This window comes from Onychomys torridus, chromosome 11, assembly GCF_903995425.1.
Source record: "Onychomys torridus chromosome 11, mOncTor1.1, whole genome shotgun sequence".
NCBI lineage: Eukaryota > Metazoa > Chordata > Mammalia > Rodentia > Cricetidae > Onychomys > Onychomys torridus.
The window spans coordinates 22,428,945-22,445,068 of NC_050453.1; the positions used below are offsets into that span (position 1 = coordinate 22,428,945).

General features: G+C 47.2%; 1 protein-coding gene and 1 long non-coding RNA gene across 2 annotated transcripts in view; one reads left to right on the top strand and one right to left on the bottom strand.

The window, feature by feature from the left end:
- Positions 1-2,793: 2,793 nt before the first annotated feature.
- The window catches only part of Kcnj10 (potassium inwardly rectifying channel subfamily J member 10), a 30,819-nt gene continuing 17,488 nt past the window's right edge, over positions 2,794-16,124 (bottom strand). The window contains exon 2 of the mRNA XM_036202949.1: positions 2,794-4,414. Coding sequence (XP_036058842.1) covers positions 3,275-4,414 — 1,140 coding nt within the window. The 3' untranslated portion in view covers positions 2,794-3,274. The remainder of the gene's footprint in view (positions 4,415-16,124) is intronic.
- Positions 8,666-10,205, top strand: LOC118593465. Its single transcript, XR_004946228.1, has 3 exons — positions 8,666-8,818; positions 8,930-9,077; positions 9,634-10,205. It is a non-coding gene; the product is annotated as an uncharacterized LOC118593465 (long non-coding RNA).

A 16,124-nucleotide genomic window follows, 5' to 3' on the forward strand; every position in this document is an offset into this window, starting at 1 on the left:
TATTCCAGTGGTAAGTTTTCCACTGTATGTTTCCCAAATACCAAATTTTCAGCGTCGCAGTTTTAAATTATGAGGCCTAGAGCTCCTCCCCCGGGGGAAGAATGGGAAGTACTGAGTGTACTTCGGGAGAGGAAAATTGCTTGCTTGCTTGGTTTAGAAGTTATTCAATGGCAGGTTATTGCCGGGGGTAGGTAAAACAGTGTGAGTGGTAGATTTTCCTAGATCTTTGTGCATAGGGCATTTCCTCCTGGCTCCTCTCTTGTCCTATCAGCACAGGTCCATCAGACTGCAAAGGATGCTCCTTTATTTATGAAAGGGACAGGGACTAGCCCTCCCTTTTCCGTCAATCAAACTTAAAACCATCAGCTACTGTCACTGCTCTGCTGACTGTAACACAGAAAATCCAGGTATCCTACTCCATAAAACCAAGGCAAGATATTTGTCCCTTTGCTAAAGTCTGAGTACTTCCTTCTGTACATTCCATGTATTGGGGTATATGTACATCTATATACATATCTCTCAATATATTATCTCTGTTTTTCTCCTTAGATAAACATATATGTCATATCCCAATTTCCCAAGTTTCCACCCACCTCTTCTGTGTCAGCCATAAGTAAGACTCTGGGGTTCATCACCAGGTCCCTTAGCCTCATCTTTCGCATTTTCACACTCTAGATATCCTTCCCCATTGGTTGTTTTGCCCACCTGAAACCTCCCACCCCACCTAAAGTCCTCACCTGCTACCTGCCTGACGTTCCAAGTCTACAGCTGCTACAGACAGGGAACCCATTTCTCATCAGTCTCGGCTTCTAATAAAGCTTGTCCTATATCCTGAAAAGGGATTCCAGGTCAGGGGAGCCAGGCTGTGATCCGAAGAACCACTTAGACTTGGGAGTGGTGTTGGTTGCATGCAGAACACTGGGCTTCTGGGAGAAGGGTGCCATTCTGAATTAACAGGGCGGCATGATTTTAAAGTGCAGCTTAGAGGAAAGCCTGGGGTTGCAGAGGAAGTTCAAAAAGGGTTATGGCAGAAAGTGTTCTCTCTCACACTGTTATCCAAGAATCTGGGGAGAGCTGGGCCTCAGGCAAGGGACAGGAAAGAGAGTAATTCCTTTGGGAGGGAAGCAGCACTGTGCAGAAGAAGCCAGTCAGAGGAAAACTTGCCTGTGGGTGAGAAGAGACACACTTGGTCCTTGCACACCGACCACCACCCGGTAAGTACAGCGTTGGGTATATTTGAAAGCCTGGAAGCTGGCTCTTCGCCTGCTGCTCTTTGCCGGACGTTCAGGTTCTTCTGGTTCTCGTTTGATGGGAGTTTAAGGACAATGGAGGGTTTTACAGTAAGCAGAGGCTGAAGGCTCTTCATTTTCAAGCCATCGTTAATTGAGTTCAAGGAAAGACCAATGTTAAGAGGACCATGCCCGGCTGAGATGGGTTCAGCCTCAGGATCTCCTGATTTCTCCACAAGGCTCTGCACAGATACGTGTATACATTCTGTATAAGTGTGTAGCTTGTCATGGTTTGTCAAGTCCACCTTAAAACAACAGTTATGTTATCCCTGCTGGCATTCCTGCTAAACCACCTTGTGGGGTTTCCTGTCTAAAGCCAGAACTCGCTTGTGCTTTGGGCTTTAGAACAGGACCTGGCGCTGATGATGCCCTTCCCTGACCCCTGCCACGGTCCTCACCAGAGAAGCAGGACTGGCCTAGGACTGATCTTGTCTTTTTAACTTGCCTGAAACTGGCCCGTTGGCAGAAGAGGGTAGAGGTGGCACTGACTTCCGTCATCGTATGCCGTGTCAGAACGGCTGGGATCAGAATGTAAGTTTCTCCCCTCTCCGCATCGCCTCATAGAAGAGCTGGCACTTTTCAGAAGGGCACCGGAGATGTAACAAAATAGTGACTGTCAGCCCGAGTTCTGCTTCAGTCCAAACCTTAACAAAAACATCACAAATTCCCAGAGGCTCTGCATAGCAATCTGCAAATCTGAGAAGTCAGTTCAACTTTCCTGGGGAATCTGTGCCCTGTGACGTGTGTGTGTGTGTGTGTGTGTGTGTGTGTGTGTGTGTGTGTGTGACTAGTTTTAATAGATCGGTGTTAAGAAAGGAAATGACTGTGTTTCCCTGTCTTTCTTCAAAAGCTGGGGTGAAAGGGTGAAGGGTCTGGGATGGGTAGGAAAGGAAGAAGGGGAGCCCTGTACAGTGTAATCTGGAGTGGTTTTAGATATTGTCATGGGTCCTGAGCGCTGGAACTTTGAGAGCATTGGCGGCAGGGCATAGTGGCTCACACCTTAATCCCAGTACTTGGGAAACAGAGGCAGGAGGATCTCTGTGAGTTCAAGGTCAGCCAGGTCTACAGAGTGAGTTCAAGGACAGTCAGGGCTATATAGTGAGGCCCTGTCTCAAAAAATATTTTGAGAGAGAGAGAGAGAGAGAGAGAGAGAGAGAGAGCGCTCATTGGCTAAGGTTTTCCCATTCACAGGACACAGTAAAAGAAATCTTTCCAGGACAGGGCCAGAGTTTTGGGCAATAGTTCTAAAACTGACTTCCTCAGAACCCAGAGTGGGTGCAGGAGGGTAGTGGCTGTTGACGTTTCTCAGATCAGCCCCAGTTCTGTGGGAACAGAGGCTGAGAGAGAACTGGGACTCCTGAGAAGATCCACTTGAGAACTGGGAAGGGGAAAGAAGACGGTGAGCTAAAGTCTAGGTTATGTCGGGAGTTACCAGCTGTGATGAAATACACCATGGCAAACCCCGGCTGCTTTCTTCAGGATTTGGTAGAGAGCCCAGGGAAAACTGATTTCAGCGTCCTTTATTTCTGAGAGCACAGTCCATGAGTGACTCTCCGAGAGAGCTTTGCCTTAGGGGACTTACTAGCTGGAAACAGAGACTGAGGGGCTCCCGTCACATCATCACACTTTCTAGCAGTGGGTAGCTGGGGGGAGTCTAGCCCTCCAATCACACGGTCCTCTTAATGTGAATCTCCAAGCATGGCTGAGGCCTTCCAAGCCGGTTCAGCCTAATCTTCCCTCTCCTTCCCCCATCCTGGCTTAAGAGTCGTGTACTTGGCATCATAGCAGTAGAGGACGGCGCGAGGGGACAGTGAGAGGAAAACATGGGACTCCCGTTGGTCTGGACTACTGACAGGCCACTGGGTTAAGGAAGGGGAAGTAGAGGATGGGTGCTTCTGGGTTCTCCAGGGAACCTGGATAGTCTCCTTTTCCCAGGGCACTGAAAGAGGAAAAGGCCAAAGGGCTGGGGAGGAGAGAGCAGGAAGTCAGACGTTGCTGATGCGCACGCTAAGGGCACTGCCTTCCTTTTCGGCCTGCTCTCTTAACGATTCTTCCAACTTGAGCTTTTCTGGGTCTCCATAGCGGACAGTGCTATCACGGAGACCACCAGGGGGAGCCACTTTCACAACTTGGTCAAAGAGGCTAAAGTCAGCTACGTATTTGCCGCTGGCTGACAGTGAGATGGCCGGTGTGAATTCATAGCCCCAGAGGATCTCCTCCGGCAGGTAGGAAGTACGAACTTGGCAGGTGGCACTGGTGGACTCCACTGTCCCACTTAGGATCAGCACCAGCTCAAAGTCCCCCTCCCCACTGCGGAGGGGGAGATCTCTCAAGGGGCTTGTCTCATCTACCACGTGGTAGAAGGTCAGGGGTAGAATGAGAAAGGGGCTGTCAGAGGCCGTGTCCACTTGGAAAGTCACATTGACCTGGTTGAGCCGAATGTTCTCACCCTCCTTTGTCTGGTGGGTCTGAAGCAGTTTGCCCGTCACTTGGCATCCAATGAGGAGACTCTTACGCATATTGGCAACTCGGATCATTAGGCAAGGCTTCCCGTTATGGGAGGCTACCACCGCATGCTGGCTGAAACGGATAGTCTCAGCCCTCTTCTTGGGCCGGGCGATCTTTGCCAGGAAGGTACCTGTGATGAAGATTTCAAGAATGGTGGTGAGCACCAGCTGGGCAATAAGCAGCACGATGGCCAGAGGGCACTCCTCACTGATATAACGGAAGCCGTAGCCAATGGTGGTCTGGGATTCCAGGGAGAAGAGGAAGGCTCCAGTGAGTGTGTGCACCTGTACTACACAAGGGGTGTGGTTGGCAGGGGGTCCCAGCTCCAACAGGTCCCCATGGGCCACAGCTACCAGATACCACACCACGCCGAAGAGGAACCAGGTGCCTGCAAAGGTTGCAGAAAAGAGAAGAAGCTTGTAGCGCCATTGCATGTCAATGAAGGTCGTCCATAGGTCCTTGAGGTAGAGGAAACGCTTGTCAGCAATATGCTCCATTCTCACGTTGCTACGGCCATCTTTGGTCAGGACCCTTCTCCGACGTATTCCTGGCGCCACTAGGGGCCGGCTTTCTGTCTGAGTCGTCTGACTGTAGTAGACCTTCGCAACTGATGTCATCTGCAGGGAGCAGAACAGCATCAAGGAGGTTATTGCCCAAACCCAGCCAACTCCTAGACACCATCCAATGGGAGGAGGCTCTAACTCTGATTTCCTTCTAAAATCCCTTCTATTTATTTATGGAGCAGGGGTGGGGGTGGGGGTGCTTAAGTATCACGGCTGGAGGACAATTTGCAGGATTTTGTTTCCTCCCACCCTGTGGGCCCTGGGCATTGAACTTCAGTGGTCAAGCTGATGCCTTTACCTGCTGAGTCAGAGTCATCTTGTCAGCAGCCCCTAACCTTCATTTGGATGCCATTTACCCTAGCAAATATTTGTTAAATGCCAGTCACGGCATGAGGTACTGATAGGTCAAAGGTGAAAATGACATCATTCTTGCTAAGAGCTCACAGCTTAGTGAGGACATGAATTAAACACATCATTGCAAAACAGTGTAATAATGTTTGTGATCACAGGAAGAAGAAGGTGAGACAGAGAAGAAAGAATAGGAAGTGCACAGGTCTCTGAGAGCTGGAATGAGAGCTCTGCTGATCTCCACACACAGGCATGCATGCCTAGTTGCACACACACACACACACACACACACACACACACACACCCCGCTCCTGTGGAGATACCTAATTCAAAGTAAAACTCCTCCCCGCTGATGAATATCAAGGCAAGAAAACCTATTCCACTGAAGTTGTCCTGCTTAAGAGGCTCATATACCTTTAATTTCACTATTCTCTCTCCCCGCCCCGAGTTAAAAGCCACGGGTGAGAAAACAGCAGAAGGCATCCATTCTTCTGCTGGTCAAGCATCCAGTCTCCTTCATTCATTGCCGCCATTATCATCAACATTTGTCTGCACTGCCTGGGAGAAGTTAAGTCTGAGCCAGGGTCTCGCTTGGTGTTAGGAAGAGCACAGTGAAGACCTCAGCAAAGACAGTAAGCAGGAAGGAAGCAACGGGCTGAAGCTGCCTGTCAGCACCCAGACGTCTCCCCACAGATTGGCCGAGATGCCAGATTGTAGGCAGCAAAACTGTCCTGACTGCGGGAGGTGCAGGTGGTCTCCATATGAGTTAGAAGCAGCTGTGTCTGCGCGGGCTCAAATTCAAGATTGCTATTCATCCTGACAGTAGAAAGTGGGACAAGGCGCTGAAACAGGAGACAGTTCACTTAATACAAGGTGTCTGGCATCCCTGCCCAAAAAGTAACTTTGTCCTTTTCCAGTAGAGAAGATTTCAATCACTTAGACTCCGAGTCTGACACCTGCAACTCCTGAGAAGGATGAAGATGATTTCTGGGATTTGGGGCTCTTTGGAGATCAGAGCAGCCATTGTATTCCCACGTCTCAACCATTGCATTTCGTCATTGCTTTTTATCATACTCGCGCATTTTCCCATCCCTTTGCCTCTGGAAGAGTCTAAGTTATACGGTTCTGTCCATGTATTCCTTCCCACACAAGCACTGAATTGGAGATCACCAATGGATGAGGGTCCCGAGAACGTTCAGAAGCATCCAGTCTGCCCATTTTACTAGCCTGGAAACCATCTGAAACTCATATCTAAAGGAGACTGCTACTCGGCTAGATCCCAGTGCTCTTCACTACCTATGGCTTTGGTTCCTTTGAAGCAAAAAGGAAGCTCCATAGCTCTGAATAATTCCTATTTAGAACTTAAATAAAGCCCTGATCAATACTCCAAAGTGCTAATAATAACAACCATCTACCGCAATCCATATATATCCACATAAGAATGTTTGATCATCATCCAAACTCTTAAGGATGTGAAACCTGTACATGAGATTTTTAAGGACTGTTGGGGAACAAACTAATTGCACAGTTAAATATGAAACAATTTAATTTTAATTTTCAAAAATAAAAGTGAGGGGTTGGAGAGATGGCTCAGCGATTAAAAGCACTGGCTGTTCCCCCAGAGGCCCTAAGTTCAATTCCCAGCAACCACATGGTGGCTCCCAACAATCTACAATGGGATCTGATGCCTTCTTCTGTCATGCAGGCACACATGCAGATAGAGCACTCATACACATAAATAAATACATCTTAAAAAATAAATAAAATAAAAATGAAACATATTTTATAAGCTATAGAGAAATGGGTGATACTGTTCCTAGGAAAGATTCTCAAATAAAATACAAGGGTTATATAACTAGACAGAACAAGAGAACAGGATGTTGTCAGTCAGACTCACTGTGGGTTTACTGAGAACAAGTCATATCAAAACAATTTAATTTCCTTCTATGATGAGGTTACCAAATTGACAAATCAACAAAATACAGATAATGTGTAACTTCAGCAAGTTTTTTTTTTTTTAAACAAAATCTATCATTATAGCTTTGTAATTAGGTGGTTTTCAAACGTCAGTGGTACTGGTGAGTAGAGCCCCATAGCCTAGAATTCATTTCCTATTGATGGAGCAAAGAGATTTATCCTTGATCTTGCCCTATTCAATGTTCTTGACACTAATTTCATTCAAAAGTAGAGAACATTGTGGCCATCAGTTATGTGGATGGCACAGACCTGGGACAGTTTACAAGGACTGAGCAGAATTGGGACCTAAAAAGAACCAGATGAGTGAGCCAAACCTAATGAAAAGGATACATGTTGGATTATGCACTTGGGCCCAAAAATTATCTGGGAAAGTTTAAGATTATGAAGATGTAATTTGGTCACATTACCATGGGGGGAAAAAGAGAGATTTAAACATTTTAGCAAAGAAAAAAATCCAGTATGAGTTATTCATGCCAAAAAGCAATACAATCTTAAGCTAGTTTGGTTGAATGAAGTCTCTAGAATAAGGAGGTAATTGATTCCACTCTGCTTGGTTCATTCTGCATCTCCAGTATTCCATCTCAAGCAGCAATCAAGAGATGAAAAGATCCCAGGCCAGATCACATGGGAAACGGTTAGAGGGAACAGGCAGATTTTGTCAAGAGAAGGGATGAACTGAAGAAAGAACAGATGTGTACAAAATACTTGGCTTGAGGAACCATCACATGAATGAAGGGTCAGATTAGTTTTCTGAGCTCCAAGAACAAACAGGACCAGTGAGTTCGAACTATAGGGAGAAAGATTCCGGAGTTATACTGAAAAAACAAACAAACAAACAAAAAACCCAACCAAAAATAAACAAAACAAAACAAAAAACAAAAACAAAAAACAAAAACAAAAAAACACCACTATAATCAGGACTGTCCAGATGTGAAGAGTCCCTTGAAAGGTACAGAACATGCTGTCCTGGAATGTCCACAGATAGTTATACAATATTTTCAGAGATCTCACAGAGGAGATGAAAGTTCTCACTGGATAGCGAAAGAAAGATTAAGCTTCCAGCTACACCTATGGGGAACAAGAATGCCGGCCTCTGGGCTGGAGAGATGGCTCAGAAGTTAAGAGCACTGACTGCTCTTCCAGAGGTCCTGAGTTCAATTCTCACCACCCACATGGTGGCTCACAACCATCTTTAATGAGTTCTGGCGCCCTCTTCTGGCCTGCTGTCATACATGTTGTATACATAATAAATAAATAAATCTTAAAAAAAAAAAAAAAAAAGAATGCCGGCCTCCTCCTCCTCCCCACCTCTACCCCTGTGTGGTGACATTCAGGAATCTCTCATTTATGCCCTCTTTTTGTGTTAAGAGGAGGTGCTTACATGTCAGCAAGGATGGAGGCTCTCAAAAACCTAGCTTATCCGTCTCCAAACAACAGCCTATGGTTATCTGTCACTTTATAAAATATGTAATTTGATCCCCACACTGTGAGGTGGACAGGAGAAACATCATTAGAAAACTAAGGCTCAGATTAGAGGTAAAACGGGAAGCCAAACCCAGATCTTCTGGCTCCTGGGCCAAAACACCTGGTACCCTGACCTGAGGAGTTTTGCTGCCGCCGAGAAGACAAGAGCCTGGAGCTCTGAAGGCAAGGTTTTAGGGCTATAGACTCTAGGGCCCTAGAGACTTTGGCTACCCACTAGCTTTTCTTTGTTGCTCTGGCTGTTGTGTTTACCGCCTCCAACTGTGTGTCTAGGTCGCCAGCCCTTGTATCTGCCACCTCCAGCTGTGATCCAAAGTTCCCAGCTGTTATGCCACCTCCTACAGCCAAGCCACTTTGTTCTCAGGGGTGGCCAGACTCAGAAACAGATAAACAATCAGCCAGCTCCACCCCCAAGCTGGCCAGGCCTCTGGGGGAAAGGAAGCAGGCCAAAGTTCTGGAAGTGGTTTGCAGCTGCCCTACCAAAAAGCATGCATCCTGTTTCCTCTAGAGGGTGCACTTTCTCCAACACAGTCCCAACCGTGCCCTGGGGTTGGCAGTCTCAAGAGCAGCAGCCTGAATAGTGAGCCGGAATCCGGCTATCTGCCTCCTTTCTTCTATAAGAAGTGAGCTAATTCTTTCCCTAAAGCAAAGGTCAGCCCTGAGGACGGTGAAGTTCATTCCTCCAGCAAACACCAGGCCTTTCTTTGCTTTCACACTGTCAGCTAGATTTCCTAACCTACAAGCACTTTTATTTTATGCCAGCCACGAATGCTGCAGAGTGAATGGATTTATCACCGCCTTTCTCAAGTGCTTGATGGCTCAGGAGACAAGACAGCTCTTGTGACGGGAACTGGCCAAGGTCCTCCATTGTTTTTAGGATACACTGCAAGCCTTTGGCATGGCAGTCGAGGTGAGTTAGTCTCTGCTTACTCCTTCTTTCTTTCCTTTTTTCTTTCTTTGTTTCTTTCTTTTTGTTTGTTTGTTTGTTTGTTGTTTTGTTTTTCGAGACAGGGTTTCTCTGTAGCTTTGGAGCCTGTCCTGGACTAGCTCTGTAGACCGGGCTGGCCTTGAACTCACAGAGATCCACCTGCCTCTGCCTCCCGAGTGCTGGGAATTACAGGCGTGCACCACCACCGCCCTGCTTCCTTTTTTCTTTCTTTTATTGTTGTTTGTTTGTTTGTTGCGACAGGGTTTCTCTGTATAGCCCTGGTTATCCTGGAACTCTCTCTATAGACCAGGCTGGCCTTGATGAAATCCTCCTGCCTCTGCCTCCAGAGTGCTGGGATTAAAGCCACCACACCTGGCTTCTACTCACTTCTTAGCCTTACACTTGACAGTCTTCTACACATCCTTAGACTGACACGAGCTTTCTAAGCATGCTCTTGCCTGAATTCCACTTTCGAATACCAGAGTGCTTTGCAAGGTTTATTTGCCTTTATTTGCCATCTGTGAACTCTTAATTGAAGGCCATGGACTATGTCTGCATCTGCTCCACCAGAAGCAAGTCTTTTTTAAGACCAAGGGAGAGATGACTGAAGGCACCGCCGGCCGTCTGGACAGGTCTGAGCAGGGCTGCCGCCTTGATGCACCACACCGGAGATGACTTCCTGAAGACCTTCAGGAGGAGCCGCCGGGACAAGGAAGAGGGGATCCAAGCTCAGTCAGGCATGACTCATGCTGCAAATGTTTGCAGATCTTTTCAGAAGGTGAAGGAAAGACTTCAACGCCAACCCTTCTGTGGGTCAGCTGACTTGGGGGGAGGGGCAGGGGCGTGGTAAAAGAGCGGGTTTTAACTCTGCTGCATGGGGGGTGGGAAGGTTAAGTTAGCAGAGGGCTTGCATGGCATGCATGAGGCCCTGCGTTTGACCCCCAACAGTGCATAAAGCAGTAACAGTGGCACAGCTGTCATCCCAATGCTCAGGAGGTCGAGCCAAGAGAATGAGAGGTTCGAGGTTATCCTCGGCTACGTAGCAAGTCTAAAGCCAGACGGGGCTACATGAGACCCTGTCTCAAAAATTAATCAAGGGGCTGGGGAGATGGCTCAGAGGTTAAGAGCACTGCTTGCTCTTCCAGAAGTCCAGAGTTCAATTCCCAGCAACCGCATGGTGGCTCACAACCATCTGTAATGAGCTCTGGTGCCCTCTTCTGGCGTGCAGGCATACACGGAGGCAGAATGTTGTATACATAATAAATAAATAAATCTTATAAAAAAAAAAAATCAACCAAGTTGATTAATTACCACTAAGATTTATTATGCTAATTGGGTGGTTAGAAAAGATGCTTCAAACTCCTCACCAGAGAGAGCAGGTGGAAGGCAGGGGATAAACTGTACCATTTCCTGAGACCTATCCTGTGGCGGGGAAAGTCCTTTCAACCCCAAAGAAAGAGCCTCTCTGTAGCAAAAGCAACTCAACTGAAAGGAGCCTTGGGATGTGAAAATACTAAACTCATTCATTTCCAAATGGAGACAATTTCTCATTCTTCTCCAACCTGCCCGCTCTTCGGTTCCCTAAATCACTGAAGGTGCCACCATTGTCCCAGCTGCTCACACCCAGAGCCCTGGAACCATTCACACTCCCCTTTCAGTTCACTACAGAATGTTCCAGGTTGTGGATGTAATCCTTGTATGCTTCCCTTTCTTCGTTTCCTCGCCATCCTTCAGGGCCTTAACGAACCCCTGCGTCGTCGACTGTTCAGCTCATCTCTCCGTTTTTTTCTGTAATCAAACTCGCCCTACATCGCTACGGTGTGACTCTTAGTTATACTTCTGATTATGAATCAGTGAACTCTGATCTGGTATTTTCCAAAGCACGTGCACAGTTCATTCTCGTGGTATTCCTGGGGAAAAAGTAAGATCAGAGTCCTGAGGCTGAGGATCTGGCATAGCTAAGAGATACTAAAGTGCTTGCCTAGCATGCCCGAGGCTTTGGGTCTGATTTAAAAAAAAAAAAAAAAAAAAAAAAAAACCAACCTGGAAAAAAATCCTAGTCCTTATTTTGTGAGCAAACAAACCGGGGCTCAGCAAGATGGTATGGCTCCCTAAATCACAGAACTGGACTCAGGATCAAGTTCTCTGGCTCCAAACCCACCCACTTTTCATCACTGTATCTGCCCCATTTCCTTCTCCACCTCAAAGAAAGCATTTCATTGTACACCAAAGAGAGACCAGACTGAGCCCAGCAAGCACCTGAGGAGTTCTGTGACCTGCATCTACCCACCTTTCCTGCCTTATTTCCTACTGTTCCTCTCCTGTGGCACATTCCAGCAAACAAATGCCTTGCTGTTGAAGCCCTGCTGTATTCACACAGGCTTTCTTGCCTTCGTCTATCCTTCTGTATTCCAGGCTACCTGAGCCTAGTTCGGATGATCCCTATTCCATAAAGCCTTCCCTGAAAACCACAGCCTACTCCTGAGTTTCCATGTATATGTCTCTGTTGATTAAAAACAAGTTTATTGAAGGGAGCACCCAGGTCTTCTATATCTTGATTACTTGAGTCTTACGATTTAGACATCAAATATTCTCCCAGGAAAACTCACACATCGAAGGCCTTGGTCCTCACTACAGCAGTGTTCAGAGGTAGAGACCTGAGATGTGAGTGATCGGATCATGAGAGTTCTAACTCATCAGTGGGTTAACTGGAAGTTAGGAGGCGGGGCCTAATTAGACATAGATCACTGGACATGACCTGAAGGGATATATCTTGTCCCCAAACCTTCCTCTGTACTTCCTTATTTCCCGGAAGTGAGCAGTTTTCCTCCTCCATACTCTTCTACCTTGGTGTTTCTGCCATGCCTCTGGCCTATGAGCAATAGAGGTTACCACACAGAACAAAATATCTCCTCCTTCAAGTGTTTTTCTCGGGCATCCGTCACAGCGTCACAAAGCTGACTGACAGAACTGACAGTCCTGTGAGTGCTCGGGAAGCATTTTGTGAGAGAATTAACGAACAGAGAGCACAGCCCTTTCTGCCTACAGAGGGCAGTCCAAGACAGTGGTTCTCAACCTGTGGGTCACACATCAGATATTTACATTACAGTTCATACCAGTAGCAAAATCACAGTTATGGAGTAGCAACAAAATAATTTTACGGGTGGGGGTCAGCACACCATGAAGAGCTGTGTTAAAGGGTTTCAGCGTTCGAAAGGTCGAGAACCACTGCTCTAAGGGAAAGAGAAGCCGCCATCACTGTAGAGCTGGGGAAATGTGGAACCTCTTGTTCTCTGTGGAATGAGGGGACTCTACTCTGGCCACGGGCCTTAGGGACCTTTTCCTCTGCCTGTCTTGTTTGTCTTCTCTTGATTTTTCTTGTGATTTTTTTTCTCTTATACATATGGAAGCCCCAGATAACTAATTAGAATCACTATTAAATATGAGAAAAAAACCAAAGTATTTCCATCTGAAATGGTGTTGCTCACCATGCAATGTGAGTTTTATTTTCAAACACTTGTGTAATAAATTTCTTTTTAATATCCCCTGGGTGCCAGATTCTAAACAAAACACTGGAATTATAGAAATGAAGCAGATATAAATTAATTTCCTTGAAGACCTTAGAGTCTAATAAGGAAATCAACCATAAAAGAGGCAGGAAGCAGTGATGCACAGATCAGCGTGCGTGAAGGGAAAGGTGACATCTAGCTCCAGGCATGAGGGTTGGGAGGTAACTAATACTGACCATCTATTGTGTGGTAGGTGTGGGACTGAGGGGCATATTTTTAATTGTTGGTTAATATGATCTCCAAATTACCATATAAAAATGTTATTATTGCTATTAGGACCAGGAAATATAGATAGCAACCAGGGACTGAGCTTTTCCCAAGTGTCTCTTTCAGAGAAGGATACGAAGAGAAAGGTGACTGGGTCAAAAGGATGGGCAAAATGGGGTTGGGGCTCTGTAGGAAAAACCCAAAGAAGCACAGGCCATGAAAGGAGTCCAGTGGGACAGGTGTACACAGCACTTCAGAGACAGAATTAAACAACAACAACAAAAACATTTTTTTTTTTTAAGGTTTGGGAGCACAGGAAAGAGAGAGGTGAATCCGGGTACTCAGCTGCCTTTCTGTTTCCTAACTATGGATGTAATGTGGCCTCCCATGTCACAGCCCAGCACTGTGCCTTCCTCCCATGCTGGGTTGGATCCCCTCTCAACCAAGAGCCAAAGCACACCTTTCTCCCCCCAGGTTCACAGCAACAAGGTATGTGACTAAGACAAGCCGGCCCACAGAACCTGAAGTGGCCAGGCCCGCTTCAGATAAGACACATCCTAAATAAATCACCTGGACACGTGTCCGTGCATCACATTCTGGAGACGAAGTGAGATGGTTGGGCACAAGGATGAGGAAGGCCCAGCCTGGGAACAGAGTACAGTTCTGCCTGCTGGGAAATGCACTGGACTGGGAAGCAGGAGCTAGCACTAGTCTCAACTCTGCCAGAGACTCTCTGTGAACCTGGACAAGCTCTCAACCCTCTAGGCCTCCAGATCTTTCACCGTGGAAGAAAGTTGTATCAGCTCCTTACTGCCCCAACTCTAGCACATACCTGTCTGCACTTAGAGACTCCGATAGCCACGGGATTCTCCGTGGATACCAAGGATATGCTCCGTGGATACCGAGGATAAAGATCTTAGGAAAATTATATTTTGATGTTATATAAGCAAAGCACAGTGGAACAAAACGAAACATTTATGTTACCTGAGTCCAAAACAGCTCTCAAAGATGCCCAGTGCATGTCACCTGCAGCTCATCTGTGGACACGTTCCTGTCCTCTGTCATTCAGAACACACTGCTAGGTCAGTTTGGAGGTGTGGGGCCAGAAGAAAGGAGAGGCCACTTTCTGCTTTAACCCCCCCCCCTCCTAATTTGGTAGAGATGGTGGCACTTGCCTATAATCCCAGCATTCCAGAGGCTGAGGCAGGAGGATGATGGATTTGGGGCCAGCCTGGGCTATTACAGAAGGAACCTAGCTCAGAAACAAATAAAAGAAAACTCTCACCATCCTGCTAACCTGGGCTGGTCCCAATTCCTCCCACTGGAAAAAGGAAACAGCTACCCCATCTCCTCTCCCCAGCCGTATTATCTCTTCTTTGAATACCAAATCCCACTTAAATAATGATCTCAGAGGCCTCCTGGAGGAGAGCGGCTGGGCCTGCAAAGGAGCATTTCTGGGCTTCCAAATGTTCTTAGTGAAAGAGAGGAAGAGAAGAGAAAAGAGAGGGAAAAGAGGAAGGGCATGGAGAAAGGCTCTGAGGGTTATGTAAGGCCTGGAGGTTAGAAGAATGGACTTGGAGGTGGGTCCTTCTAAAGCTTAGTGCCGTTATTCATCCCTCTCACCCCTGTCCTTTCCCCAGTGAAAATAAGCAAATAGAAATGGAGCCAGATGCACACAAATCTCGAGGTGAGAAAAAAGGGGCAATGTGTGTGCCCAGGAGCCTGCTGTCCCAGCGGAGTCACTGTTGCCTCTGCCTCCCACCCTGGAGCCTCCTTCCCCCTGGCCCTCCCATCCTCTAGCCCCAGCCTGACACCAAGGCCCTGGCCCAGGGAAGAATAGGCTTTTCTTCCCTTGTGTCAACGTTTGGAAAGTTCTCAGAGTTTGATCAGAAGGATAAAAGCCTTCAAAGCATTTCCTGGGAGTCTGTGACCTCCCCCTGGCCCTTCTGACCCCCCTCTGTGTTTTCCAGTCAAGAGTGGGAGGGACAAAGAGATGGGGCCATGTCAGATGTTCTCCCGTGTTTAGACACCACCACTGCCTGTCAGTGTGGGCTGATCAGGACCACTGGCCCTTCCTCCAGCTTGGTCTCCAGACATGCCTTTTGACCTCCTTCAGGAAGGGAAGCACATTCCTGTAGAGTACTCCAGAGAGTGACATCTCAGAGGACCCATTGTCCCTGGCTGGAGAGGGGGATGACTGACTGTATGGTACATTGCCTCCTGTGTGTCTGCCCTCTCAGACCCCCACATCACCTCCAGCATACTTCCTCCCTGAGTTGTGGTCCAGCAATGGTATCTGCTCTTAACTGTTGTCTGGGGCTACAGAACTGCACATCCTGAGCTCTTCAGTAAACTGGTCCTTTGTGAGGACTTGGCACAATGTAGAGTTCAACTGAGGACAGAGCTGTACCACTGTCTCCTTGTCAGCCTCTGCTTCAATGGTCCGGAGAGCCTCCAACCCTGGCCTCCTGTGAGTCTTCACCTCAGAACACTCACTTAGAGATGTTAACCCATCCTCCTTCACCTTGATGGAAGAACCAGAAAATTCAAGTAATGGTATGATTTAGCAGGAAACAGTGGATAAGAAAAACTCCATTCCCCCACGGTACCCCTGCAGAGGCAGGGTCCTATATAGTCCAAGCTATCCTTGAACTCATAATGCAGCTAAGGATGATTCTTGACTCTATCTCCCAAATGCCAGGATTACAGTTGTGCAGCAGCATACCCAGTCCACGCAGTGCTTGGGGGCTGAAGCCAGGCTTCATGCATGCTAGGCAAGCACTCTATCAACTAAGCTACCACTGCAGCCTATATTTTCTACCAGTAAGATAGGAGATGCTGAAACAGTTCCCAAGGACACTGGGGGAAAGCTGAAGGCTAGGTTGAGTTAGGAAGAAACTGGATGACAAACAACATAGCTGTTCAGGATCTCTCCTTTGTGGGTCACCTCTGCCCTAGATCTCAAATCAGTTAGGGATTCTAATCCAACTTCCATCTAATGCTGTTGATGGTGGTAATCAAACTCATTTAGATATCAGGCAAACCCCACCTCAAGAAAATCACCCCCACCTGTCTTTGCTGAGCAGATGGGTCTGGCACACCTACAGAGGGGTACAGAGAAAGAACTACAAAACTACAACATCACGCTTGAAGGTGACCTGCCATTCTCCCTTTGCTGCAGATCTAAGTCCTGGCCACCAGGGGGCAGGGCTCTCTAGTCTGGCAGGCTGCGCTCATAGACTCTCACAACCTG